Genomic DNA, 26,588 nt, shown 5'->3' on the forward strand with positions numbered 1-26,588 from the left:
TTTTTTAATAGTGAAAATTTATTTTCTCCTCCCCATTAGAAAAAATATCACAACTGTCAGAAGGTGGGTAGCTTCATCATAGTTCTCTAGAACCATGAATAGTCATTGCATTGATCAGATTGAGCTTTCAATTGTAGTTTATTTTTACAGTGTGGTTGATATTACATAAATTATTCTCCTGGTTCTGCTCACTTCAATTACATTGCTTTACATCAATTCATACAAATCTTCCCAGGTTTTTCTAAAAGTATCCCTTTCATCATTTCTTATGGCACAATAATATTCCTATACCATAGGAATATTATATACCATAATTTGTTCAACCATTCTCCAGTGGATGAGCACCGCTTTACTTAGTTTATAATTCTTTGTTATTACAAAAAATCAGCTATGAATATTTTTTTGCAGTATGGGTCCTTTTCTTCTTTCTTTGATATTTTTGAGATGTAATTTGCTTTTCTTTGTATCCTCAGCACTTACCACAGTGCCAGGTACATAGTAAGTGCTTGAAGTATGATTGTTGAATGGCTGACACATTATAGCAAATAAAAAGAGGTAGAGATGCCCATTTCCATCATTAGTCATTTTTTAAAAATCTTGTTACTGTAAGTCATATAATAATTATTTGGTCTAGATAAATATTTATTTTACAGGAGAAGAAAAGAAGTGTAAATGATTTTTATAACAACAACATGTCAGTAGTAGGAGTGAAATTGGAATTTTTTAATTCCTAATTATTTTCTCTCCATTCTACCACTAACCATCATAACAGGATTAACTAGGATTAGTTTTCTGCAATTGTAATAGAGTTAAGGCAATTTAAATTTAGTTTTCTTTTTCCTTTTTGTCTGATTTTTTCCCCAATTATTTCATGGCATTTCAGTGCTTCAGAGAATTTAGATGAGCTCTCTTCCTCCAGTAGCTGGTTACTTAACCAGAAGCACATTAAGAAAAGGAGAAAAGACAGAACAAGACTGAGATCTCCATCCTTGACTCTCATGAGCACAGCAGCCCGAACAAGGCCACTTCAGAGTTTCCACAAACGAAAACTCTACAGATTGAGCCCTGCTTGTTATTGGATTCCAAAGGTAAGATTGTTTTTGGTGAGAAGACATAAACAGAGATCTCAGCATTTGTACATATATATCATATATGATAGGACACTCATTGTGCACAATTTCAGAAAATCATTACTCTTCCAGCATGGTTTAGTGGAAAGACTTGGATTTGGAATCACAGATTTGGGTTTAATTCTGACTCAGCTACTTACTCTGTGATCCTAGGAAACATCTCTGGGACTTTATCTGTAAAATAAGGTTGTTAAGCTAGTTGATCTATAAGCGCCCTTTGATTTCTGGGTCCTAAGATCCAGAAAGGTTTAGCCTAGATTGCCTTCAGAAATCACAGGGATTCTGATAGGAAGCATAGTCCAGTAGATTACTGGATGAGATGAAGCTGACCTCAGAAAGACCTGGGTTCAGGTTTCACCTCTGAGATATACTGGCCATGTGACCCTGAGCAAATCACTCAAGATGAATTTCATGTTCCACATTCCCTGCCTTCTGCAGGAGGACTTTCTTGGTCCTTCCTCCTCCCAGCCACCCTACCAAGTGCCTTCCTTCTGAGGCTGCCTTCCATCTACTCTGAATATATTGTATGGACATGGTGTATCTTCTATTAGAGTGTGTGCTTCTTGAGGGCAGGGACCATATTTTGTGCCTTTCACGTGTCCCCAGTAGCAAGCACAGGGTCTGGCACATAGTGTTTAATAAATGGACTTATTGACTGATTTAACCTTTTAATGCCCCAGGGATTCTTTCATTGTAAGTTGTAGAACAGTTGCCAGTCTGCGTTGATAAAGGGGATTTCCCTTGCTGGGAGTTTACCACACCAAAGAAATGACAGTATCCTCTCGACACTTCTTCACTGCCTCCACTTCCTGCTGCAGAAAAATTGCTACCTCCATTTTACTTTGAAGTGATTTGCACAACACCACTTGTTAGTTGTTGATTGCAGAGATCCTTTGTGTGTCCTCCTGGGCACTGTAGAGCACAAATGAATCCGTGCTACGCTCTCTGTTTCTTCCTTGCTTCCATCTGTTTCTTGTACTTAACAGGAAAAAACTGAGTTCTAGTATTCAGTTTCTTTGCTCTCATTACTACCCGGCTCGCTTCTATCTACATGCCTCCTACTTTTTCTCCCTAAGTAAGTAAACCTTCAACTTCATTGTTTTTCAGACTAAATGTCTTCCTTTTTGCAGTCTAGTTGGCCTCATGTGGCATCTTTCTGGTCCCCCATTACTTACCAGATTGGCCATCCTCTGGCTTCTCCAGTAACACTGCTATGTGTACTGTGCCCTTACTTCCGTGGCCTGGGTGTCAGAGAAAATTAGGAAGCTAGTAGAGCATTGCGGGAAGACTGCCCCGGCACCAGCCCAAATGCCATTTTAATACAGCTGCCCCAGCATAGTCATTTTACAGATGATTTAAAACAATGTGACATGGCTCTGAAGAACTAGCTTAACATTTAAATTCGAGCTATGGAAAGGATAGACAGTGCAGGGCTCTATGGCAATAGTACAGTCATAGGATTTATTTGAAAGACCTGTGGCTAGAAAGGCTGGCCAGAGGAAGTGGTGGCTAATGGGAAACTAAAAGGGTAAAGAAGAGGACTAGTTCAGGTTCCCTATCTTTGATTCCATAATAAGCCGGATGAATGGCACTGGGAGGACATAGGGGGGAAATAGGCCTGATTTATACATCTTCATTAAAATATGCAAACACAGGCTACTTGAGTGCCTTTCCATAACATGCCCTATTATAGTCCTATTGTTGTTTCCAGTAAGAAGAGAGCTTAAATTAGGGCAAAATCACACAACATTATAATAGTTGATATTTATAGTGTGAAGTACTTGTAAAAACATGAAAAAATAGGAGGTTGAATGAGATGGCCTCTAACATGTCTTTTAGCTCTAGAACCATGATCCAAGGATTCTTCTTTCCTCAAAATGATTATGGATTGATGGGCGCATTTTTTTCCCTTCTCTAATCACTATCTCATCAGGATAGTGATGGATGTTTTGGCATAGAGCCAAAGAGGATCAGCCTATAATCTAAACAGGTAAAGATTCCACTCCTTTACAAATCTAAGAGGTTGAAGAAGAGCTTAGTCTGATCCTGGGGGTAAAAGTAGGATGGAGTAACAAGGGAAAAGTGAGCCCAAGGGTCTAGACCAGAGTTTTTAAACCTTTTTTTGTGTCATGGATCCCTTTGGCAGACTAAAGCTTATAGACCTTTTTCTCAGAATAATGTTTTAAGTGTATAAAATAAAATATATGATTACAAAGGAAACCAATTATATTAAAATAAAATTATCAAAATATTTTAAAAAATGAATTCATGGACTCTAGGTTAATAATCCCTATTCAGACCTTTTAAGAAGAGATCTTTGGTATATGTGCCAAGTGATAATAGGAAGCACCAAAAACTGATTATTCGGTGATAAAGCTTGTTTATCATTACTTTTATGCTTGGATTTATGAGTCTAAACAGCACAAAAATTTATTTTCACCTAATTTAAGTAAGCTGCAACTATATGTGACTATAGGGTCTAGGCTATGACTTAAATGATGAGGCTTTACATGTTTAACTGAGAATATGAATCATCATAACCTTGCCACTTAATTATATTTTCTTTCTGTAACAATAAACGTAACAACATACAGCTACTGTACAAGTGTTCCAAGACTCTAAGTGAAGTTTTAGTAACTTAAAATATTAATTTAATAGTTTAAGTTCTTATAGCTTAAAGCATTACAAGGACTTCTGAACACACAAAGGGTAGAATACAGTTAGAGGAAGAGCAAGGATTAAAAGAATACAAACACCTCAGTATAATTGATACATTTATCAGTGACCCTGTTTTATGTAACCCAAATAACATTTCTGAGCTATTGCAGAACAATTCTTCTTAGATCTACTTTGGCTCATCTAAAGTTTGGCAATGGCTTTAAGATCTCCAGCCAACTTCACCAGGTGTAAAAATACCTGTAATCTTTCATTCATCAATCCTTTTCAAAGTGCTAAAAGTTATGCTTAATTCTGAAGGAGTTAAAAAGATAATAATCTTTCATTTAACAATAATCTACTGAGTTTTTTTTGCAAAGCACCATGCTAAATTTAGGGGAAATGCAAAGATAAATAAAAGTATGTTCCACCTTCCATGATATTCATAATCTAGTAGATTGTAGAATTAGTTGTGCATGTTGACCTGTTGGGAACTGGGCAAAAATGGGCAGTGTGAGAGAAGAGAAAAGATGGTGATAAAAGTCTGTATGCACTTGAGCACAATATTTGTAAGAGAAACTTCATCCAGTGGGCTTTAACTAAGAACCTTTTGCTGTCTCCATTGTAACTCTTCGAGTTAGAGCTAGGATCTCTAATTCCTCAGTCCTCTGTCCTGTTCCAGAAGAGGAGTATTGGCTTTTGTTCTTCATAGTTTGGCAAAAGATAGAAGTAAAGATGATAGCCACACCATGCTTGCCTAATAAATGTAAATCCCTTAGTGATACATGTTTGATGAAAAAAGGAGTCATTTTTCCCTCTCCAGGGAAAGAACTTCTTCATCCCATCTGGTATTTGACTGGTAGGTATGTAATTATTTGAATCTGTAGAGTCTTAGTATGAACACTTCTGGCAGGTTTCCAACTAACTTCTAAACCTGATACTAATTTTTAAAGGGACTCCTTTTCCAAAAAAAAAAAAATTTTTAATCTTTTAAACAATACAGTGCAATTCTCTGAATAGGTGAAAAGTTGTCTCCTTTTAAACTTGTGTCCAGAAAACAGAACAAAGCATGAGACTGTATCTGTCAATTACCTCAAGTATACTATATATATATATATATATACACACACACATATATATAAACAAATATGCATTTGTGTTTAATGTTGTAAACCAAAATGACTGATGAGCCTATCATAGTTTCATTCATTCAGCATTTAACTATATACTATGTTCTTGGGGAGCTAAAAAAAAAATTAAAGACATGGTTACTATCCTCATGGAATTTATAATCTAAAATATTTTAATTCTGCATGTGAGAGCTAGCATGGTGTAGGGGATAAAGGTGGTTGTTGTGTTTGACCTTCATTCTCCAAGGAGGACCATGACATCAGGAAGATGATGACGTGATTTGCAATTGACTTTGATTTGAGTGAGGGAGGGCTATGCAAGATCACCAGCCTCACTTTGTCCCCCAGAGCCATCTGGGTCGAGTGGCCAGATATTCATCAAGATGACTGGAGATGGCCCAGGATGCTCTTTTAAGCTAAGGTCTTTTCATGAGGTTATGCCCATTAAGTGAATAGGCCTCTTTAAGAAGTGAGTCAAGGATGGCCGCTTTAATTAAAAAAAAAATCAAACTGGGAGGGGAAGGCCCTCAGGGTTGCTGGCCAAAAGAGAAACAGTTACTATCTACATGCACTCTGAGCCAGGAGAGACCAAAAAATAGCCATTAAATGGTGCTTGGGCAGGGACCTATTGTCCAGTCCACGAGCTCAAGAGTGAATTGGGTTTGAGGCTTGGTCTTTGAGAAAGAAATCTAGCCAGTAAACCCCAGAGAGGAGAAGGAGAGGCAATAAAGAACTAGATTTGGATGTAGGAAGGTATGTGTTCTAGCCCCACATCTTACCTCTACTAGCTCTGTGACCCCCAAGAAGTCACAACCTCTCAATGCTTTAGGCCTGTGATGTCAAACTCAAATAGGAACTCTTGCCAGATGTCTTCGTATTACATTTTAATCTGTGCACATCTGCTTTAGGAAATTTTTTAAGACTGCAGATTATATAGAAGTTGTTGACCTGTGTTGGGAGACAGAGTTTCCTTATTTGGGGTTCTCCATACAAGAGAAATCACAGGGACATACCCCATCTCCATCTGTTGTGTATAGGGCAAAAGTAGACAAAATGGACAAAGCTTCATTGCTGGAGAAGAAGAGAATGGAAAACCAGTGAATTTAGAAGTATTGTCTTTGAAGGAGAAATTTGCTCCTATTAGCAGCTAATACAAGTTAATCAAGATGGTGACAGGATCCTACCTTAGAGCACCTTATGAGGTACCCCATTTTTTTCTCAAGAGGTGACTAATCTAGTGAAGTAGTATAGGTATCCACTATGAATAAATCATGGAGAAGAGGGAGGGAGGGAAAGCGATAATGATGATGGAAGTGCACAAAGTTTTTAGAAAACATTTGAGGGGAGAACATTTTTAGCTGGAAGGATCATGAAAGGTTTTCTGAAAGAGGTAGCACCTGAGACCTAAGACCTGAGCAGTTTTAAAGGAATTGTGAAAGGAAATGATGAGGATGGTGGAGAGCGTGTAGGAATTATAATGGTGAAGATGGCATGTTTAGTTCAAGAAACAAGAAACAACTCTTTTGGTTGGACCACAGAATGCATGAAAGTAAAGTGAAATGAAGCTGGAAAAGGAGGTTGAAGCCATCTTTTTTGAGTGGTCCAAATGCCAGGCTAAGGAGTTTGCATTTTATTCCAGGTATGTTAGGGACGCACTGAAGATTTTTGAGCAAGAGAATGACATAGTCACACCTGTGCTTTAGGAAGATTAATTTGGTAGTTGTTTGAAGGCTAAATCAAGGAAGAATGAGACTGAAGGCAGGGAACTCATTTAGGAACCTATTATATTCAAGTGAGTAGTAATGAGGGCCTGAATTGAGGTGCTGACTGTGTGAGGAGGGAGAAAGGGACAGATGAAAGCTATGTTGTGGAGGTAGAATAGACAGGATGTGGAAACTAAAGAAGGATGAGGAAAAGAAAAACGAGTGCAAAATGCGAGTCTTATTTCAGACTTCTGCCCTTGGTGGACTTCTTGTTCTATTTCAGCTAGAGTAGTAGATCTGCTCTCTTATCCCTCCTGTTTTCTTCTTTCTTTGTGCTTTGCACAGCCTGGCCATCCCCCACTCTTAGAAAACCCTCTCTTTTGATAGCCTCTTCCTTTGAGACCCAGCTCAAATGCTGCCTCCGCCTTGAAGTTTGCCCTAATTTCTTCCAGCTGGAAGTCATTTCTCAACTTTTCTTACAGCTGTCTTTTGCATTCTACCTTATGTCATATTTGTTTTAATGATGCAAATTTCTCCACATTTGCTTATAAAGTCTGTGGGAGCAGGGAGCAATTTTTGTCATCTCTATATCCCAAATTCTGACTACAATGCCTAGCACAGTAGGTGTTTATTAAATATTTGTTGAATTGAATGGAATATGTTTAGACCTTGTCAATTTGTTTTCATTTTCTATGAAATACCTAGTACATTGCCATTTTAAATATATTATCATGGTTGTTGTATGTCTTTTGATATACCACAAGCATATAAATATGAATAAACAAGTATAGCTAAAGTTTTTACAAGCTGATGAGTCAAGGGTTTTACCTGAAATGGGAAGATAATCTTCTAAAATAATACTACTGCATGATTCTTATTTTAGATATAAATAATATTAATAAGCTTTCTCTTTCAATGAATATTTCTCATTTGTGACAACTCAAGAGGAAAATATTATTTACCTAACTGTGAACTTGTAATATTTTTAAGGAAGTACCTTTTGTTGATTGTTATTGACTCTAGCAGGGAACAGCATAAAGTAGGTAATACCATATGGCAGTTAACTATATATTTTTTTTAGGTTAAGCTAGTGAATTTGAACTTTGTTGAAATACTATGGGGGTGTGTGTGTGTACAAATAAGTGTTCAAAAGACAATCACAATCAATAAACATTTATTAAGTGCCTACTATTTGCCAGATACTGTGCTAAGTGCTGGAGATAGAAAGAAAGTTATGACAGTCACTGCCCTCAAGGATCTCACAATCTAAAGGGGGAGAGAACACAAACTGAGAAGGAGGAGGGAGAGGGAGAAGTTACTCAGCACAGGAACATGAAGTCATGAGGAGTGGGGAGGTGAGGAAATGATCTGAGAGGAGGTGTGAGTTTCTGTGTTGATTTCATCTTGCAGAATACTGAGTATCTGGAGATGATGTAGTCTGGAAAGCGGTGTGGGAAATGATGAGGAGAAGAATTAATTTAAAATGTTTGGTCATTTAGCACATTACACCATATATCCCCTAGGCCAAAATTTGAAGTTTCATTGTCTAAAACATCTTCACTTTCCTTTTTGTATCTCACCCTTTTCAATGTTTCCTTTCAGTCCTTGTGGCCTAGGGTCCTCCTGTGTCGTCAGGTGGCTTTCCATTTAAACTTGTCCTCTCAAGACTTGCCACAATCTGACCAAATAATTGGTTTGCTAATTTAAAAAATATTCATGAATAATTTTGAAAATTAGTCTTCTTAGAGCATTTTAATGTTAATAAGTAACTGCCCTGGCAATAGTGATTATTTAACCCAATAAATTAAATCTATGCTAAAGGAAATTCACGTACCAGGACAGAAGGGCAGGTTGTATAATTACAACATGTAGCTGATTATCTATTTTGTTTTCTCATACAACTGGATATGGTGGATCATATGCTTATTTGCAGGCTGAAGGAGATTCTGAGAAGAATTAAGAAATGTTTTTTACTCATATGAAATAATCAAAAATAATTCCTCTGACTTCAAATATCCTCCCCTCTCTTGAACTGGATAATTTAAATTGCCACATCATTTTTCTCAACATTTAATAAAGTGCTATATATATTGTTGGTGTTCCTTAGATGTATCATACCATTAACATTAGGTGGTCATAAAGATAGCTGCATAAATTATGAGGCTTTATTTTTCTTTTTAAGGATCAGTTAGGGTAAATCAAACGATGTTGCTAAAAGTTTGTTTTTACAAGTATATGCTAATTTTTAAAAATATAAATACACACATACATATCCCAAAAGTCTCAGTGTGGTTTTAAGTTTTAGCTTATTATGAATTTTATCTTATTGTTATGTATGAATTTAAGCTAGAGCTTAAAACTACATTAAGACTTTGGGGATAGCATATAAATAAACATGTACTACAGATATAAATGGGAATATTATAAAAATCATTTTAAAGAAAGAATGAAGTCTTTACTAACTGACCTGTTGAGCCCAATTCTTATAATGCCTAAGTTAATTCATGGCACTAAGTAGACACATGAGGGAAATGAAGAAGAGAGAAAAATCTCTAGGCCATAGGTTTGATTGAGGCCTAAATTTTATGACACCTGTCCTGTAGGGCCAAGTAGCAGGTGACCTTGGGCAAGACATTTAGATTCTCTGAAACTGAATTTCTTTATTTTCAAAAAGAAGGGATTAGATTATGTGAACTCTAAGCTCTCTTTGTATTCTGGGCCGGGAGTTACAAATACATTAATCCTATTTTTGTTATTTAGTTTGTTGAGTAATGTTTTCTGCTAATAATTTAAAAACTAATGAGTGGAATATTTTATGTTTCTTTAAAAGAAAAATTCACAAATTGCTTTTAAAATTATGTGGATATTGTTCAATTTCTCCCCCTTTCCCCCTGCATCCCTCCCTGGTGGCCCCACAACTGTATAAAAAATAAAATTTTTCCTACCTCTTCTCTAAGAGATGCATACATTCTTTGAACCTCTTTGGGTCTAATTGCTCCAGGACTGTTGGGGTATGTGATTACAGACACCCTTGGACCTTCTCCTTAATGTGCCTTTATATGATTTATATGGTTCATGCTTACCCTTATCCTCTAAAAAAGTATTTGACTTATTCTCAGGCACTGATTTAGAAAAAGGTGATGCTATATTAACAAATACTAAATAATACTTTTCCAAGTATTGTGAAACCTCAAAACACTTGCCAGAGATCTCAGGCCTTTTTTATCTCTAGCATAAACCATTGTTCTCAACCTGGGAGTTTTGAACTTGTTTTTTAAAATTATTTCAATAACCATAGTTTTATATATAAAGTTTTTATCAATGTCTTTTATTTTTTATATAATCATAGTTTTCCCTAGTATTTCTTTCCTTTTCCCCAGGGAGCCATCCCATAGGTCAAATAATGTATTTTAAAGACAAAAAAAAAAGAGAGAAGGAAAAATCAGTGTAACTAATCAATATATTGAAAAAGTCCGAAAGCATATGCAGCATGCAGCAGCTGTATCTCTTCCACTTCCACGAAGGAGTGGATCAGGAGTGACCTCTGATCTCTCTTTATGTAAGTCATGCTTGATCTTTATAATTTTGCAGTGTTCACTTTTGATTTTTTTGGTGTGTAGTTCTCTCCTCTTTCATTGTTGCAGTCATTGTGTATATTGTTTTCTTGGCTCTGCTGACTTCATTTTACACAAGTTCACATTGATCTTCCCATGATTCTCTGTATTTATCACTTCCATCATTTCTTATAGCACAATAATACTCCATTAAATTCATAGCTGTTCTCTAGTTGATGGGGGTGCTTACTTTGTTTACAATTCTTTTCTGTCAAAAAAGTGCTGCTATAAATATTTTGGTGTATCTGGAGACTTTATTTTTATTGATGGCTTCCTTGGGGTAGAAACTCAGTGGCAGAGGCTCTGGTTCAAAGGGGTATGAACATTTTAATCACTTAATTTGCATAATTACACATTGCTTACAAAATGGTTTTCCTATTTCACAACTTCACCAACAATGTATTTGTGTACCTATAATTTCATAACTTTTCCAACATTGACTTGCTTTTTTTTGGTCACTTTTGCCAATTTACAGGGTAGGAGGTGAAACCTCAAAGTTGTTTTAATTTGTACTTTTCTTATTAATTATTAGTGATTTGGAGCATTCTTCTTTTGAGAATTGTTTGTGTCCTTTGACTACTTATCTATTGGAGAATGGCTATTAATTATTTTATACACACATGCACACACACATTTGTGTGTGTATTGTTATAAATAAACAATGATAAATAAATGATGATAAATAAACAATGAAATAAACAATACACACATTGTTTATTTCATTGTTTATTTATCTTGTAACAACCTTTTATTAGATAAATTTGATACAAAAGTTTTTTCCCCCATTCAACTGCTACCCTTAACCTAGGTACGCTAATTTTGTCTGTGCAGAAACTTTTAGCTTCAAGTAATCAAAGTTATATATTTTACCTTTTGTAATTGCCTCTATCCCTTGTTTGGTTAAGAATATATCCCCCACTGATAGGTGTGAGAAAACTGCTTCTAATTTTTTTGATAGCTTGATCTTTAATATTAAAATCTTAATTGCATACAAATGTATCAGAGTTTTCTGATCAGAAGAATTCCGTGACTGCCTTACCAATTATATTTAACTTTTCTCCTCCCTTCTGATATTTTCCTTTCATCTGCATATAAGCTGGTTCACCTTATTACACAACTAATATATGTCACGCGTATGTTTGATGGGCACTTAGGGACATGGGAAAACATACTTAAATGAGAAATATATGAATTTGGAGAGGCAGGATTGAGGCAGAGAAGTGGTTAGCATGGATTTTAATCACCTGACATTTTCTGTCACCATAAAAGTTATGGGTACTGGCTGATAAAAAAACGGTGTCAGGAATGCTGTTGATTTGCTGATCTAGTCTGCCTGTTTGCCTCTGTTTTGGTTGGCCATGTTATTTTTAAAATTTTTTTAAATTAATAAACACCTAGCCATATTATTGTTGAAAATAAATATTTCAGTGCTTCATAGTCAGCATTTGCCAAATTCTGTGATTCTGGAAATCACATTACCTACCTGGTTTGAGGATACTGCTTCCTCTTGTTTAGTGTGTGATTTTGTATATATCCCTTGGAACCTGCCAATTAGTGTCTGGGTCTGGTTCCAGGAATCATATTTTCTCTGTCTTCTGGAGAAGTACCCATTTAAAAGAGAATCATTGGCCCTACTAATATAGAAGAGATCCAGGGACCTGACCTGAGCAAGTCAGAATCTCTTGTTTTGTGCCAACACTCATTCTTGGCATATATTAGGTACTTAATAAATGCTAATTGACCAGTTGACAGCATTTTAAACATTTTGACTTAAAAAAAATGCCAATGGAGGAATGATATAGGTGTATTTCCTTATAGAAGGGGAAAATTGATGTGGTCAGGAGTCATTGATGAAAGTTTCTCAGAAGGGATTGTACCTTTAACTTTAATAGGTGACCAGAAAGTAGGAATAAGAAAAGAATAGAAGCTGGGACATTGCAGACAGAAAAAGCAAGAACCAGTGGCACAGAGTGAACATAGTATTTGAGGGAATCAATAAGGAAAATGGCTTGATTAAAGCAGAATTCATTTAAAAAATAGTGCTGAGTCATAGAATTGAGATAAATTAGGAACAATCAGATTATGGAGGGTTTTGAAATGAAGATAATGCTTAGATTTCTTTTTTTTTCCAGTTCCAAAACCAAGCAAAAACCATTGTTTATTTAGATCAAATATAGATTCTTCAACTTCCAACTCCTGTACAAAAACAAAGGAATTGTCCAACAAAAAGGATAAAACAAGATATATTTCAGTGAAAAAAGAAGTTCTTCTCTGTCATGCATCTTTATAAGTAGCGACTACTCCTTGGTTGTCATTTATGGCTTGTGCAATGAGTAAATCATAGAAGTAGATACCCTCTTTTTTTTAAATATGTAGGTTTATTTGAGCATGTTTTCTGTTCATACTGACACTCCCTACATGCAAAACACACACATGCAACCATTCATAACCACCAAGATCAGACCACTTTGGAAGGTAAAGAGATGTGTGTACAGGGTGGTAAGGGTAATGCTTAGATTTCATGTAGATTCTTGAGTAGGCAGCTGATTGCACAAGAAGATTAAGGATTTGGTAATTGAGTGTGAGGATTGAAGGAGAGCGAAGAGTTCGAGATGACTTCAAAATTTTGAGTTTGCCATTAATATAAACGAAGAAGTTATGAAGGAGCTTGATTTTAGAATGTCTTAAGTGAGGCTAGAACCTCCAAACTGAAATACACTCTAGGTCATTAAAGATATAGTTCTTTCCACCATCATTGGAAAGTCTCTCATATTGATAGGAGTTCAGTGGTAAGCAGCTGTGGTAGCATGGTGGTTAGAGTGCCAGTCCTGGAGTCAGGAACACTCATTTTCCTGAGATCAAATCTGGCCTCGGACATTTACTAGCTGTGTGACCCTGGTTTCCTTATCTGTAAAACAAGATGAAGAAGGAAATGGCAAACTGCTCCAATATCTCTGCCAAGAAAACCTCAAATGGGGTCACAAAGATTTGGACACGACTGAAAAACAACTGAGCAACAAAAACATTGGTTATTTTATTAATCTAGGTGTGTAGAAGAACCCCCTAGAGTTAGGGGTTGGCTGAAGGGACTTTTTCATATGTTATAGACAGTGTAACCAATTCTTCATTGATATTTAAAAGCAAAGCTGTTAGTATGCCTTCAAGTAGAGTTATCTAGCTATTGATAAATATTTTGACCCTGATGAATCAAGAGTAGAAAGGTTTAAAGGAACCATTTATCTGATAAGAAAAGTACTTTCAAGTTGTTTAAGCCAGAGTATCACTGCTAATAGCATCAGCATTTGTAAGGGATATAGGAAATAGTATGAAGCAGGCAACAGCAGCATGTTCAAAATGACATTAGAGAAAGTATTATGATGATTGAATTTGCATATAGGCTAGGATAAACACAGCAAGGGAACCACCTTTTTAATTGCTGTTTTGATAAACAGATGTTTCTCTTCTAGCACCCAGACATGTTTCCTCCATAGCAGTTAAGCAGGACTTTCTAGTCATAGGGTGACTACAACTGAAAAAATGTGTGACTTCCCACTTCTGTCATCTAAGGACTGTTAACAGAAGTGCTGTGTGTTAACTCTGACACTATGGTGCCCGCCAATTTCGTCTTGTATTTGACCTGAGTTTCACTGCCTATTAGTGTTGTCTTATGCACATGTTGTGTTATGTGTTGTTTTGGTTTCACTTTCTTTGCTTTGCACAATGCCTTGTACCTTGCACATAGCAAACACTTAGTCCTTATTTATTGACTTGAATTGCATTATTTCACATGTCTTCCATGTTTCCCTGAATTTTTCATATTTATATTCCTTCTAGAACAATAGTATCCTATTATGTTCATACAGCACAATATGTTCTGCCATTCCCTATAGTTACTTGATACATGTCTTGTTTCTGGCATTTGGTTATCGCAAACAGGGATTCTATGAATATTTTCATACAGAAGGGGCTTTTCTTGTTGACATTAACTTCCTTGGGGTAGAATCTCATTAAATAATATCTCTAGGCCTAAAAATATGAACAGTTGTAATTTTTCTTGCATAATTTCAATTGATTTTCACATTGATTGGACCAATGCTTAGTTCTACCAGCAACGAACTAGCATACTTGCCTTCCCAAAGCCCAATATTGACTTTAACTATCTTTGTTAATTTGATAGTTTGTAGGTGTGAGTTGATACCTTTGAGTTACTTTAATTTACATTTCTCTGATTGTTAGTGATTTTGCACATTTTTTTTCATACAGTTATTGTTTGTGTGCATCTCCTCTTTGGAAAACTTCATATTCTTTGAGCGTTTGACTTGAATGGGAGAGTTGTATTTTTAAAAATATTCTTTTGAAGAATTAGACATTATGTAATAGCCATTTATGGAAATGTTAATTATATTCTGCCTTTTCTTACAACTTTTTAAAAATTATTTTTCTGATCTTGATAATTCCCTAGTAGTAATCTCCTTAGCTGAAGAGTATCTTTTTTGTTCAGGATGTACTTTGGATTTTGAAAGAAGGTCTGGTTCTGTTCCCTTTGTGATTTATTGTATATAAAAAAGCCAAATGCAAAAGAAAATAATAATGCAATGCATGCCAATTAGACTTTGAATTCCTTTTGTAAGAGTTTTACTTTCCTTTGGGGTACTATGCATCTGCTTCACACAGATATAAAAATAAGTTTCATTGATTTATTCTTCAGGGTCTTACATGTTATATATATATATATACACACACACACATATATGTATATATATGCATGTGTATACATATATACATGGTATGTATATATGTGTGTATATATATGTATACACACGCATATATATTTATATATTTACATTTCATTTATCTGTAAGACAGCCTTGTCTGAAACATCCACAACAGTGCACACAGGGTACACTACAAATTTCTTTTGTCCAGCCTCAGTTGAGCCCAAATTGCTGAATGACAGTTCTTTTACCTTCTCTGATTCTATGGCAAACAGCATAGCAGTTGCTCCATACCATTTTTTTCTTAAGTCACCTATATCTCTACTTCTTCATTCCCTCTCAGTAGAAAATCTTACTTCCTAGTTTCACTGAAAAAATTGAAACTGTCATGAACTCCCTTGCTTCTCTGATTCCACATTCCAAATCACCTCATCATAATTCTCCATCTGCTCTTTTTTTTTTTTGCTCAAATCCTTGTCAAAATCAACCCCTTTACTAATGCCCTTGATTCCATACCCTGCAGTCTGTGCCACTAACATACCCCTTTAATCATCTCCTCTCTCTAATTTTCAAATTCTTATTATCCATTTTCTCCTTCCCTAATCCATTAAACATGTCAGGACCTTTCAATCCTTCCTCTTACTTTGACCCTACCCTCCAGCTATTAGCCTTTATCTCTCCTTTTCATATGCAAACACAATGCAGCCCCTGAGGCTGAGATGCAACGGAGTATGGATAGATTCTCTGCCTCTTGTGCCAGTTTTGGCCCCACAGTCAACACCAAGGAAACAGCCAGTCCACCAGCCAGTGCCACACCATCAATACATGGGACCATTGGTCACAGTAAATGGAGAATCTTTGAATGTTGTAGATAAGTTCACTTACCTTGGCAGTATTCTTTTCAAGGATGTCTACATAGATGATGAAGTTGATACATGCATTGCCAGAGCTAGCTCAACTTTTGGAAGGCTCCAAAAAAAAAGTGTGGGAGAGAAGAGGTATTAGGCCGCATACTAAACTGAAGGTCTACAGAGCCATTGTGCTGACATCACTGTTGTATACCTGTGAAACCTGGACAGTCTATCAGCTCTATGCCAGAAAACTGAATTGCTTCCACTTGAATTGTCTTATAGGAAGATTCTGAAGATTACCTGGCAAGATAAGGTACTGAAAACCGAGATCCTCTCTTGAGATGAACTGTCAAGCATTCAAACTCTATTGCAGAGAGTGCAGCTGATGGGCTGGCCATATTGTCCAAATGCCAAATGCATAATTACCTGAAAGACTTGCACAAGGCAAACACCCACACAAGGGTCAGAAGAAGTGTACGTTAAGAACAAGGACATTCTCAAAGTCTCTCCGAAGAACTTTAGTATTGGTTATGAGAAGTGGGAAGCGCTGGCACAGGGCCACCCAGTATGGTATAACCACGTCAAAGAAGGCGCTGTACTCCAGGAACAAAGCAGAGTCTCAGTAGCACAAAGGAAATGTAAGTTTCACAAATCCAGAGACACCTCCATCCCAAATGTTCTAACAGACTGCTTGTGTCCCGCCTGTGGTAGAGCCTTCCAATTTGGAATGATCAGCCACAACTGAACACACTATAACCTGACCCGACATGATAATATCATTGTTCCTCTTTGAAAATGAAGGATAAACAACAGCTTTTTGCCATATATCTTGCTATTCCCACTAGTCACTGAAAACTATCCTCTCCAAAATCACTTGGAAATCTCTTTATTGCTAAATCTAGTGGCGTTTTCTTAATCTTCACCTTCTTGACCCCTCTATTATGTTTGATACTGTTGACCTCCCTTTCTTGTCCCTGTTTTTTGAGAGTTTTTTTGTTTTTGTTTTTCTTTTTTTGTGATACTACTATGGTTTCTCCCTGCATGTGAGACATATTCTTTGTGGTCTTCTTTGCAAAGTCATCATCCATCAGTTGCCCTCTATGTTGGTTATGCCCTGGGACTCCATCCTGGTCCCCCTCTTCCTAATTCTCATAACCGTGGCTCTTAAACCTAGTCCTCTTCCTGATATCCCTATTTATTGTGTGGATATCATCACACACTGAGTCCAGTTCAGAAATCTGTCAGTAATCATTGACTCATCGGTATGCCTCAACTTGCATATCTGATCAGTTGCCAAGTATTGTGGCATTCTCTCTACTTACACCATACTTTACATCATTTCTCACTTAGACTATTACAGGAGCTGCCTCATTGTCTGTCTCCATCCCATATCTCCTTTTCCTAATCTATTCTCTATAATATTCTTAAATCATAGGTCTGATCATTTTACTACTGTGCTCAAGAAGCTTCAGTGACTCCCGCATTACCTTTAGGACAAGATACAAACTATTCTGATGTTTAAAGCCCCTTATCATCTGCCTCCAGCTTATTTTTCCAGGCCAGTTTTATATTACTTTACTACATACATTCTCCAGTCTGTCAAACTTGGCCCATGTGCTATTTCCTATGCATGACAATCCCACCTCCATGCCTTTCCACAGACTGTTCTTCCCATATGTTTGGAATATTTTCTTTCCTCACTCAGTGTCCCTTGGAATCCTTAGCAAAGCTCAAGTGCCCCTTCCTGAAAAGAAGGTTTTCCTCATTCCTTCAGTTGTTTGTGCTCAACCCCTAAAAACTGTGTGTTTATTTGGTATGTGTCTAGAATTTACTAATCTATAATTTGTTGTATTCTCAGGGAAGGAAATATCACACTTTTGCACATAATAAAAGTGCCTAATAAACCCTTGTTAATTAACTTAAAATTTTCTTCAGGCAAAAAGTGTAATGATTATATTTCTAAAGAGAAAAATAAGTTTTTCTCTGCAGAATACTAATTCTCAGTCCTTCCCTGACCCTATATAACACATTGCCAAATTAAAAGTTTTTGGGACACAGTGATAATATAGGCCTTATACATGCACATATATAACATACATTTGCTTACATATGTTAATAAATTAGAAAATTTAGCAGTAATCAGTTAACACTGGTTGCCCAAGAACTTACAGAAGAAATGAAGTGAAGGAAGTCTTAGAAAGGAAAGAAGGAAGGCAGAGAAAAAGGCCAAAGAATAGGTACATTTTATGAAAGATGGAATAGTGGCAAATTTCCTAAGGTACCACAGATTATCCACTCTTAAAATCAGAGAAAGAATAAAAGATGAAGGAATGAATTAAGGGAAATTCTGTTCTGGATCTGATCTTATCAAGAAGGAAGAACTGGTTGCTTTTGTGACAATTATGGGGACATTGAGACGAAGTGATCATTTCACATTATAATTTATGGTAAAGGAGAGTAAAGTTAAGAATAGTCATACTTTGTCCCCTAGATTTGGGGAGAAAAGACTTCAGAGGGTTCAGAGAAAAGATAGGCAAGGATTTTATTGTCTAAAATTCTGCAAGGGAAAGAAGCGAAGTATGTATTGAATGTTCTCAAGAATGAAATTCAGAAGACACAAAGAGAAACAATTTCGATGTGGACGAAATATGGTATGGAGTGGAGGTGAAGGGAGATGGATGATCTGGAGAGACTAATGTGGATACATGAGAACCCATCAACCAAAAAAAAAAAGTATGAAAGATGCAAATAAGGTAACAGGATGAATACTATAGTTATTATCATGTTCTTGGAAGGATGTCATCAAGAATACCAAAGCTCTAAGTCATAGGTTTGGGATTTGTCTTAAGCTATTTGTGGGAAAAGGAGAATCAAAGAAGGGATAGGTCTGCTTCTTGGGGGTGGATAGGAAGATGTTAATTGACAACAGAGGGAAGGCTTGGAGCTGCTCTAGCAGTTACTTTGCTTCTGTTTCCCTACCAAGATGGATGATCTTTGGTCTGGAAATTAGCCATTTGGAAGGTTTGATACCTAAGGTGGATGAGGCAATAGTAAAAGAGCTCATAGCTTCCCTTGATGAAGTAAAGTCATGTAGTCCAGACAAACTGAACAAAAAGCAAGTGTGATTTCTGAGTTGATGGACAGTAATCTTTAAAAGATAGTCAGCAGCAAGAAAAGTATCACAGCATTGGGCTAGGCCAAATGTCTGATCTTAAAAAAAAAAATGGGAATACATAGGGTAAGCAAATTATAGGCCAGTGAACTTAACTTTGATTTATAGCAGAAATGAAGAATTATTATTTAAAAGATTGGTTAATGAACCCCTAGAAAAGGAAGCAGTGATCACAAAGAGCCACCATGACTTCATAAAGAAGAGGTTGACAAGACTAACTTATTACCTTCTTTGGCGGGATTACTAAATTGGTAAACTAGGAGAATGCTGTCAGCATTATCTTTTTTTGCCCCTCCCTCTCTCTTGTCTTCTCTGTTACTACTGAGAGCAACACAATCCCCCCCCCCAACACCAGGTTCAAAACCTAGATGTCATCCTCAATTCCTCAGTACCTTTGCCACGAGGGGTCAGTTTCACTTTTGTGACATCTCTCAAACATGTTCCCTTCTTTCCTTTGATAACTGCCACCACTTTGCTGCACGCCCTCATAACCCACTCCTTGCTACTAGTTCTGCCTGCTTCAAATCTCACTCTACTGTAGTCCATCTTCCACTTAGCTAACAAAGTGACATTCCTAAAATGCATATTTGACCATGTTACCTTGCTACTCAATAAAATCCAATGACTCCTTTTGCCTCTGTTGTAACCTAGCTCCCTCCTTCATTTCCAGTTTTCTTATCCTTTCAAAGCCTTAGTCCCCAACATGTACTCTTCAACCCAGTGACATTGGCCTCCTTATTGTTCCACATACATGATACTCTGTCTCTGGACTCCAGGCCTTTTTTTTCTGGCTCTCCCCATGTCCAGAATGCTCTCCCTCCTCATCTCTGCCTCCTGGCTTCCCTGGCTTCTTTAAATCTCAACTATAATCCCATCTTCTACAGGAAGCTTTTCTCAATCCCTCTTAATTCTAGTGCCTTTCCTCTCTTATTTCCTATTTATCATGTATTTAGCTTGTTTGTATATATGTGCTTGTCTTATACCGCATTAGATTATGAGCTCCTTGGAGACAGGGATTATCTTTTGCTTCTTTTTGTATCCTCAGCACTTAAATGTTTATTGACAGACTGGCATAATTTACCTAGATTTTAGTGAAATATTTAGTCAGATCTCTTGATATTCTTTCATACAAGCTACAGAGTTACTGGCTGGGTTAATAGTACAGATTAGTGGATTTTATAGTGACTGAATAACTGAACTAAAATAGTTGTCTTTAAAAATTTAATTTCTACAGGCAGCTGATGATTTAGTGGCTAGACTGCTGGGCCTGGAGTTGGGAAGAACTTAGTTCAAATGCGGCCTTAGACACTTACTAGCTATGTGACCCTGGGCAAGTCTCTTAAGCTGTGTTTGTCTCAATTTCTTCAACTGTAAAATGGGTATAATAGCACTTCCCTCTCAAGGTTGTTGTGAGGTTCATGTGAGATATTTGTAAAGCACTTAGCACAGTGCCTGATATATAGTAGTGCTTTATAAATGTGAATTATTGTTATTATTTAGGAGGAGATATTCAGTTGAGTACCCCAAGGATTTATATATAGCCTTATGCAATTTAACATTTTTCTCAGTGATTTGGATACAGGTATAGATGTCATGGTTACTGAATTTGCTTATGACAGAATTGGGAGGGATAGCTAACAGTGAATGTAAGATTAGGATTCAAAAGATTTTGAAAGTCTAGAACACTGGACTGAATTCAGTAAGATGAATTTTAGTAGGATTAAATATAAATTCTTTCTCTTGGGTATTAAAAAATCAGTTTCACAAGAGTAAGATGGAGGAGTATAGACAGTAGTTTGAAAAATATAGGTTTTAATGGACCTCAAGCTCAATAGGATTCAGCACTATGATATGGGAATCCATAAAGCCCATGCAGATAGGATTCATTAAAAGAGGCACAGTGTCCATAGCATAATAGTTTTAGAACTGGAAGAGGACTAGAAATCGATAGACTCTAACCTCCTCATTTTACAGATGATTGAATAGGAAGGAAGGAAAGAAGAAAGGAAGGAAGGACAGTTTCAAATGCTTTCTATGTGCAAAGCACTGTGCTAAGCCTTGGAAATAAGAAATAAAAAAGCACAATGTTGTAATGGGGATAACAAGCATGTAAAAGCCAACTTAAAAAGCTTTCCATATGGTGTCCCTTGACCCAACAATTTCACTGTTGAGAATATACCTTGAAAGTACTATAAAAAGTTATAGAAGCATTGTCTATCATTGCAAAAAATTAGAAACAACCCAAGTGTCCAACAAGAGGGGAATGGTTAAAGTGAGGTCCACTAATGTATTAAAATGAACAATTATAAGGTATAAAAAGAACCTGGAAAGATCTTTATGAAAGAATGTGAAGTGAAAAAAGCAGAAGCAGAAGAATGGAATAGAAGCTATAACCATGTAAAAGGAAAAGTGAATGAGAATGTATAGAAAACAAAGAATCCTAGTAAGAACTTAAAGCAGAGGTTCTTAACCATTTTTGTATCATAGACCTCTTTAGTAGTCTAGTAAAATCTGCTGATCCCTTCTAAAATAATGTTTTTAAATTCATAAGATAAAATATATAGCATCACAAAGAAAATCAATTCTATTGAAAAAAGTGAAGGCAGCCCAAGTTAAGTATCTTGACTAAAGAGGGAGTGTAAAATTATTGTGATGCTTTATAAATTGATATTAATTTAAATGTAAATAATGACTAAGTAATTTTTAGCTATATTGTTCAGTGTTAATCTTTGAATAAAACTTTTTTTAAAAGAAGTTTTGCTTTTGTAAATTCATGACCATAAAAGGTTAAGTGAAGTGTCTGAGTCACACAGGTAGGCAAGATTTGAAACTGAGTCTTCCTGCCTCCAAGTCTAGTGCTCTATCCATTACACCATGCTGTCTCAATTAAAAAATAATAAGGAGGTAATAATTCTACTTTATCCTGCCCCAGTTAGACCTCATGAAGAGTGTTGGGTTCTTGTCTGTATACCACAGTTGAGGATGGGCATGAAAAAGCTTTAAAGGATTCAAAGAACAGACACCAGTATTGTGGGCCTTAGCTGCTGCCATCTGAGGATCAATTAAAGAAAATTAGAGTCAAGTTTTTTAGTTTAGCCTGGAGAATAGAAGACTTCGGGGGAATATTCCTGATAATTGTCTTCAAGTGTTTGAAGGGCTGTCAGGTAGAAAGGAGATTGGATTTGTTCTCCTTGGCCCTTAAGAGGAGAACCTAGAGAAAAGGGTAGAAGTTGAAGCAACAACAACAGCTAACAAAAGGCACATTTAGGTTTGATTAAAAGAAATATTCTAATAATTAGAATTGTCAAAAATTTGCATGGGCTGCCCCAGAAGATAATGGGTTCTCCATTCATGGAGGTCTTCAGGCAAACATAGGATGACCATTTATTGAGTATGTTGTAGAGAGGATACTTTTTTCAGGTATGAATCAGAGTAGATAGCATGTGAGATTCCTTCCAATTTTGCAATTCTGTGGTACCTCTTAAGTTACTGGAGCCTTTGCAATATCTCATTTTTTTTTTGTGAGTAATTAAAGATTTTTGAGGTTGGGAGGGGTGAGAAGACTGAAGGGTTATTGTTGAACACAAGAGCTCAGAAGCTGTATACTTGCTCTTATTAAGATTCTACCTGTTTGTCGTTTTAACCTATGTCTAACACTCAGCACAGTTATACACTCTGAGTACCTAAGAAATATCATTTGTTGGTTAATAATAAAATTGGGTTACTCTATAGTCAATGCTGTCATGAAGTGCCTGTCTGTATTCTCTTTCTGATGAGGAGTGATCAGAGTTTTAAAAAGTTTTTTTGGAGTTTGTTTACTAAAACCTACTAAATATTGGGAGAAAGAAAAGGCCTTATTCCAAAGACAGATTTTCCATTAGTGGTAATGGACTGTCTAAAGTGTTTCCTAGAGTCAGAAAATTGTATTAAAAAAGTGATGATCTAAAAAACAAGAACAAAACATGAACTTTGTTTATATTCTGTTTATGGTACTCTTTCCCTCCCAAGAATGCCTAACATTCTTTCTTTGTTGGTTTTAAATCGTATGCTTTGTGCTATGCCTCATGGAAGTATACCACCAAATGCACAGAACAACTTGTTGGTGTACCTATTAAAGAAGAACCGTGTTAGGTCCTAAGCATAAATGTCTTCATATACTCCTGAATTGAGCTTTGGATGTGGGAGTTGGTACATAGCAGCAAGCAGAATTTGACTTTGAGCATCCCTGAGGGTGAAAAATAACTTAGTCAAGGAACTAAGAGTTTATTTGGGTTTGGGGAAGACTTTTGGACAATTCAAGGAATTTGATAAGTCAAATAAATAAGATTAGTGATTGAACCTATATTTTTTTAGGAGACTCCCAGATGAGCATACTCCATCTATCAATAATAGATCAATATCTGTTCCGCACCTTAAAAGTCTTAGAGCTCATAGACCACTGAGAGCTTGAGTGACTTGTCCAGGGTCTGCAGCCTGTAAGCATCAGAGGCAGTAATGAACCCTGGTATTCCTTTCTATCTACTATGCCATGCTACCACTCAAGGCTAAAAGTATTTCAAAATAAAAATTAAAAACATCAATGAGAATATGGTTTCATGAAAAAAAAAAAAAACCAAAACCCTCAATTTGGTGTCCTGTCACCTTGGTTAAGTCATTTGATCTTCTTTTGTGACTCAATTTTCTGATCTTTAAAAATGATACAACTCTTGCAATGCCTGTCTCAGGGAGTTACTGTGAAGAAGTTATTTTGTGACCTTTAAAATGCTATTTAAATGTCAGCAGTCCTGTACAATCAAATGAGATAATTTGTTAGATGGATGTATTTTGTAGATTATGTACATACTTTTTAAGGTTTTAATTAAATACAAACAATTTAAAACTTAACATATAAAAGATACCTGATATTCTAAGAAAAATGTGATATTGGTAAAACTCTTGCTGTGAAATGAAAACTTTATGTTGAAAAACTTAGACTTTTCAATAATATAATACATATTCATCTTTTGCTCTCATATTTCTGTTTAAATACTGTTATATACTTGAATGTGGTAAGCTAGGCATCATTTCAGTGAAGAGATTGCCTGGAATTCTGATTTGAGGAAGAGAGAAACTTGAGAGCCACCCAAAATAGCAAAAGGAAGAGTACCTGAAGTTCCTCAGGCTCAGGCTGTATCTCCTGCTCACTCTTACATAAACTCTGACTTGTCTAGTCTGTAACCTACTTACTGTCCTGAAGTTCCTTTCTACAATAATGCTCCCTCTTTCAGACTTTCAGTGATTTGTAGGATCATGGATTTGGAGCTGGAAGGGACCTTAGAGGTGCCATCACTTTTAGATGAATCAAGGCTCAGAATGGTCAATGTCACTTAGGTATTAAGTAGCAGAGGTGAGATGTGAAGCCAGGACCCTTGACTTTAAATCTAATGAGTTTAAGTACTATCCTACAGTTAATCAGTTACTCAGCAAACACTTATTAAGTGCTTTTTATATGCCAGGCACAGTGCTAAGTGTTGATGATACAAAGAAAAAACTGACCCTGCCCTCAAAAAACTTAGATTCATGTAGGGGTGGGGCTGGAGTGGGGGGGGTAGTCAACATAGACATAACTAGGAATATACAAAATAGAAGGTAACAGTAGAGAGGAAGGCACTAGCAGCTAGAGGGACCAGGAAAACCTTCCTGAAAAGGTTGGCATTTTGGCTGAGTCTTGAAGGAAGCCAAAGTTGATTTTTTTAAATAAAATTTTACTGATTTATTTTTTTGCATCACTAAAATTTCTCCCACTATCCCTCTCCCTCTCCTCACCCAGAGCCGTAAGAAAGAGGAAGAGGAAAACAACAATCAACAAAACAGATTAATTCATTAAAAAATTATGGAAAGTTCTACACCTGTGAACCTCCTTTTGCAAAAGAGTGGGTTAGGGACATTGCCTTATATTTCTTCTTTGGGTCCTGTTTGCTCTTGTAATTTTGCGGCATTTACTTTCGTTTGGTTTTGATTTTTGTTCTTTTCATTATTGTAGTCATTGCATGTGTTGCTTTTTTAGCTCTGCTTATTTCACTCTGCATCAGATCTTATGAATCTCTGCTTTCCTGTAATCATCATATTAATCACTTCTTACAGTAATATCCCATATAACATTCATGGAAAACAATTTGCTTAGCCATTCTGCAATCAACAGGCATCTCCTTTGTTTTTAATTCTTTGCTACCACCAAAAGTGTTGCTTTAAGTATTTTTCTGTATGTAGAAGTTTTTTTTCCTATTAGTGAACTCCTTGAGAGTATATGTCTTGTAGTGGAATCCCTGGGTCAAAGACTTTAGGCATTTTAGTCAATTTAATTGAAGTCAAAGATCCTGAGTGGTGAAAGTGAGGAGGAAGAGCATTCCAGACATTGGAGACAGACAATCAGTGTAAAAGCAGGGAGACTAGCGATGGCTGGTAGTATGAGGAAAAACTAGAAGGCCCTTCTGGCTGGACTGCAACTTAGCCATGTTATGAAGAGCTTTAAATACTAAGCAGGAATTAAAATTTGATCCTAGAATTAAGAGGAAGCCTCTGGATCTCACAGAATAGGAGAGAGACATAGTCCAACCTATGCTTTAGGAAAATTACTTGACAGCTATTTGGAAGATATATTAGAGTATGGAGAAATTTGAGGCAGGGGAGAACAATTAGGAAGTTATTGTAATCATGCACATGAGAGGTGATGAGGCCCTAAAAAGAGATGATGAATGGGCAATGTACTTGAAAGAGATCGTTGAGGAAAAAACAAGATTTAACAACAGATTAGACATATAGGCTTAAGTAAGAGTAAGGAGTCAAGGATATTGCCTGGCTTTTAAACCTGGGTGTCTGGAAGGTGGGTGGTGGTGCCCTCATCAGTAATAGAGGAATTCAGAAGAGGAATGGACTTGAAGGGAGGGGGAAATAGTGAAATTTGTTTTGTTGAATTTGAGATGCCTGTGTGATCTCCAGTTTGAAAAGCCCAATAGGCAATTGGTGATGTTCAACTAGAGCTCCCAAGAGAGATTAGGGATAGGTATCTAAATCTGAGAGTCCTCTTCATGGAGGTGATATTTGGACTGCTGGAATCCGATGAAATCACCAAGTGAGAGAGTATAGAGAAAAAAAGAGAAGAGAGCACAGGACAGAGCCTTGAGAGGCTGAGAAGTGCTCTGACAGGTAGGAGAACTAAGTGAGAACAGTAATGAAAACCCAAAGAGGAGAGAGTAACCTGCAAGAGAAGGTGATCAACAGCATCAGGAGCTGCAGAGAGGTCAAAAAGACTTATTTCTTTGTGGTTTGGCTTCCAACCAGATCATTCAACCAAAATAGTCCTCTCCAAAGTTAGTAATGATCTCTTAATTCCAATGGCCTTTCTCATTCCTCACCTTTCTTGATCTTTCTGCAGCTTTTGATACTGTCAGTTTCCCTCTTCTCCTTGATATTCTCTTTTTGCTCTAGTTTTCATGACTCTACTCTCTTGGGTGTCCTCTTGCCTATCTGACCTCTCCTCAGCATCCTCTGCTAGATTTTCCAGTTCATGCCTGATGATTCCAAGTATCCTGCAGAGCTCTGTGTTGGACCCTCTTCTGTCTACATACTATTTCACATG

The 26,588-nt window shown here is 36.5% G+C and overlaps 1 protein-coding gene across 5 annotated transcripts in view; it reads left to right on the plus strand.

The window, feature by feature from the left end:
- KANSL1L (KAT8 regulatory NSL complex subunit 1 like) overlaps positions 1-26,588 on the plus strand; it is a 144,332-nt gene that overhangs the window by 86,854 nt on the left and 30,890 nt on the right. For 4 of the 5 annotated variants that reach the window (XM_027873502.1, XM_027873504.1, XM_027873506.1 and 1 more), the window contains one exon: positions 884-1,088. In XM_027873502.1, coding sequence (XP_027729303.1) covers positions 884-1,088 — 205 coding nt within the window. The remainder of the gene's footprint in view (positions 1-883; positions 1,089-26,588) is intronic. The other variant, XM_027873503.1, reaches the window with a different exon arrangement.

The sequence above is a fragment of the Vombatus ursinus genome, unplaced genomic scaffold, assembly GCF_900497805.2.
Source record: "Vombatus ursinus unplaced genomic scaffold, bare-nosed wombat genome assembly UNPS02014802.1, whole genome shotgun sequence".
NCBI classification, from domain to species: domain Eukaryota; kingdom Metazoa; phylum Chordata; class Mammalia; order Diprotodontia; family Vombatidae; genus Vombatus; species Vombatus ursinus.